This window comes from Monoraphidium neglectum (genome assembly GCF_000611645.1).
Source record: "Monoraphidium neglectum strain SAG 48.87 unplaced genomic scaffold scaffold03614, whole genome shotgun sequence".
NCBI lineage: Eukaryota > Viridiplantae > Chlorophyta > Chlorophyceae > Sphaeropleales > Selenastraceae > Monoraphidium > Monoraphidium neglectum.
In genome coordinates this window covers 1-2,722 of record NW_014010015.1, presented here as the reverse complement: position 1 = coordinate 2,722, position 2,722 = coordinate 1, and the positions used below count along the sequence as shown (strand labels likewise).

Below are 2,722 nucleotides of genomic sequence, written 5' to 3'. Positions count from 1 at the left end.
CTGCCGTAACCCCCGTCTCCGTCCCCCCCTTCCCCTTCTGCGCCCTGACCGCCGCCATCGCCCTCATCGACTGCCGCATCACTGCCCTCTGCATCCTGCATGTCCACGTCCCGGTAGCTGCCGTCAATCTGCTTTACACGCTTTCGCCGCTGCCGCCGAAGCTGCTGCCCGCCACGCTCGCCCCTGCCTCGCCGCATCGCCGCGTCACCACCGCTGCCGTTGCCGTCGTCGCCGCCATACTCCTCGTATCCGTCCATGCCGTCGCTGGCTCCTGCGCCGTTGGCCCCGGCGCCGGTGCGGCTGTGTTGGCCGCCATCATAGTCGTCACCGGCCTGAGCGCGCTTGCGGCGCCCGCCACGGCTGCTGCCGCCGCTGGCTGTGTCCTTCCAGAGGTACCTGTGCCAGATTGCACATTTCAAGCAGCAGCCACTGTGAAATGCATTGCAATTATGCAGTTGCATCACGATTTCGGTACAGATATGCAGCAGCCAGCCAAGCAGCCTTTGCTGTCAGGCCTGCTTGTCTTTGAGCGAGCTTACCGGCTGCGGCGGGGGGCGCTCGTGTCCTTCTTGTCAGCCAGCGTCGCCATCCTGTAGGGCAACATTGCAAGCGCAGGGAGTTGAGGTTATGACTGAGATCGGTGTTTGGGTATTTGCCCGGTGCAGACCGACCCACATCCCAAGATGCTGCGCTGTCAGCGCCGCCAGGAACGTGCCATTGCCCAAACCCCTGCAACTTCTGCCCACCTACCCTCTTGATCCTCAAACCCATCCCCCCACCTTTGCTGGGCCCTATCCTCCGATTCCCTCTGACCCCACCTGTACATGAGGGTGACAGGGGTCCCTCCCTTCATGAAGTCGCGGCCCTTGTGCCACAGGTAGGGCAAGCTTTCTATTGAGGTGGGGTCAAGGCCTGCAGGGCAGGTGCAAAATTCAGGATGGGGGAGAAGGTGGGGATGGGAGGGTTGGAATTTGCCGGCAAGACGTATGTGTGCACATGTGAGTGCAAGCGTGCATGCTAATTTGACATGCGTATGCACTACGGTGAGGTGGGGTGGTCAATGAGTGCCAGGGAATACACAACGACGTAGGGATGTGGCAACAAGTTGGGTTTTGAAGATGCCCGCGGCCGTACAAGTAGGTGCAGACGTTGCGATTGAGCACGATTGGGTGGCGCCCTGTGTTGACTAGGTTGCGCACAGCTGACATATGAACCTGCAGGGTCGGCTAACCACCACAAACCTGCTTGGCCGCTGGCGTCCGGCGCCTGCTGTTCTGGCGGCAGCGGATGACCTGTGCCCACAATGGCACGCGCCGCCGATGCCGCATCCGCAAACAGCACGCAGCCTGCACGGCAATGCGCGAGCAGTCACACGCATCTGAGGGTCACAGTTGAGCACACGGTTGCTGCTCTGATTGCCAGTGCGCGCCAGCCCATCCTGTCAACCCCCAAGCTCACCAAACGTTCGAGCCACAAAGTACAATGTCCCCTGCTGTCAAGGTCTGCCCTGCCAAGATCCACACACGGCCACCACAGCCACGCATCTGGCAGTCACCCACACGATGAGTCGTTTATCCACTCCACGAATTTCGGCCCATAGTCCCCGAAGTAGGCCTTCACGTCAGCCGTGCTCATCACGTCAATGCCGTACAGGTAGACTGCGTCAGGGCGGCGCGGAGCGTCCACCGGCGCGTCGGTGCGCTCCTCGAACAAGTCTGGCGGATAAATGGGTGTCGATGTGGTGGGACGAGAGCGCGGAGGGTTAGGTTTGTAGGCGCAAGTACATGCCGAGTATTTGTGAATATGCGTGTAGGTCCATAAGGGGGCCTGTGGAAGCAACACCTTCCCCCTCCGCCCCCCACACAAACGCGCACGCATATAATACGCTCCCACACGTGCATATGAATGTGCACCCGTGTGCATGCGCGCGTGCAAACACACATACACACACACACACACATACACACACACACACACACACACACACACCCACCTGCTGCTCTACCCACATCACGCCTCATTCATGCATTCCCCTTGCCCTCAGCACGCTCTCCAGCCCATCTTCACCTCACCCATGTCCATGAGAGCGCCGTCTGCGTGGTAGCTGGTCCCAAACTTGGCCGCACGCTCCGCCTTTCTCATTTCCTCGGGGTCAGGTGCATACACCAGGGTCTGCTGCCGGCCAAATTTGGCAGCACGTGCTGCGCGCTTGGCCTTCTCTGCCTGCGGGTCGCAGCGGGATGGGTGTCGGAGTCGTCCGTGGCAACACTTGCACACAGGCTGGGCTGCCTGACATGCAAACTGGCGTGCATGTTCCTGCTACCCAGCCCCTTAGAATGCTGACACTTGATGCTGCTGCTGTTGCTGCCGCCTCCGCTGCCTTGCTTCGCTTGCTGCTGCGGCGCTCCTGCCCCCGCTGCCCCCGCCGCCCCGCTAGTGCTGCTGCTGATGCCGCCGCCGCCGCCACTGCTGCTGCTGCTGCTCAGGACGCCAAACAGTCGCGCAGCCCCCATGCTCGCCTGCCCTGCCTTGAATCCACAACTGCACCGCTAGTCCAAAGCCATCCTGCCGCTGCCCTCACCTCAGAGAACATGTCTATGCCCGTCACAAAACCTTCCACAGCCAGGCGCTCCTTCTTTGCCTCAAGCTGAAATTCCTTGCGCTGCGAGGGATCGCGATACCCAGTGCCAAACCGCTCTGCCCTGCGGAGGCAGGGGGAGTG

The 2,722-nt window shown here is 61.2% G+C and overlaps 1 protein-coding gene across 1 annotated transcript in view; it reads right to left on the bottom strand.

Annotated features, from left to right (window-relative positions):
• The window catches only part of MNEG_13084 (hypothetical protein), a gene marked incomplete at both ends in the record, with an annotated part of 3,015 nt that extends 502 nt beyond the window's left edge, over positions 1–2,513 (bottom strand). Inside the window, 7 exons of the mRNA XM_014038444.1 lie at positions 50–396; positions 540–590; positions 819–912; positions 1,242–1,346; positions 1,560–1,715; positions 2,073–2,223; positions 2,295–2,513. Of these exons, the coding sequence (XP_013893898.1) occupies positions 50–396; positions 540–590; positions 819–912; positions 1,242–1,346; positions 1,560–1,715; positions 2,073–2,223; positions 2,295–2,513 (1,123 nt within the window). The remainder of the gene's footprint in view (positions 1–49; positions 397–539; positions 591–818; positions 913–1,241; positions 1,347–1,559; positions 1,716–2,072; positions 2,224–2,294) is intronic.
• Between the last annotated feature and the right edge of the window lie 209 nt (positions 2,514–2,722).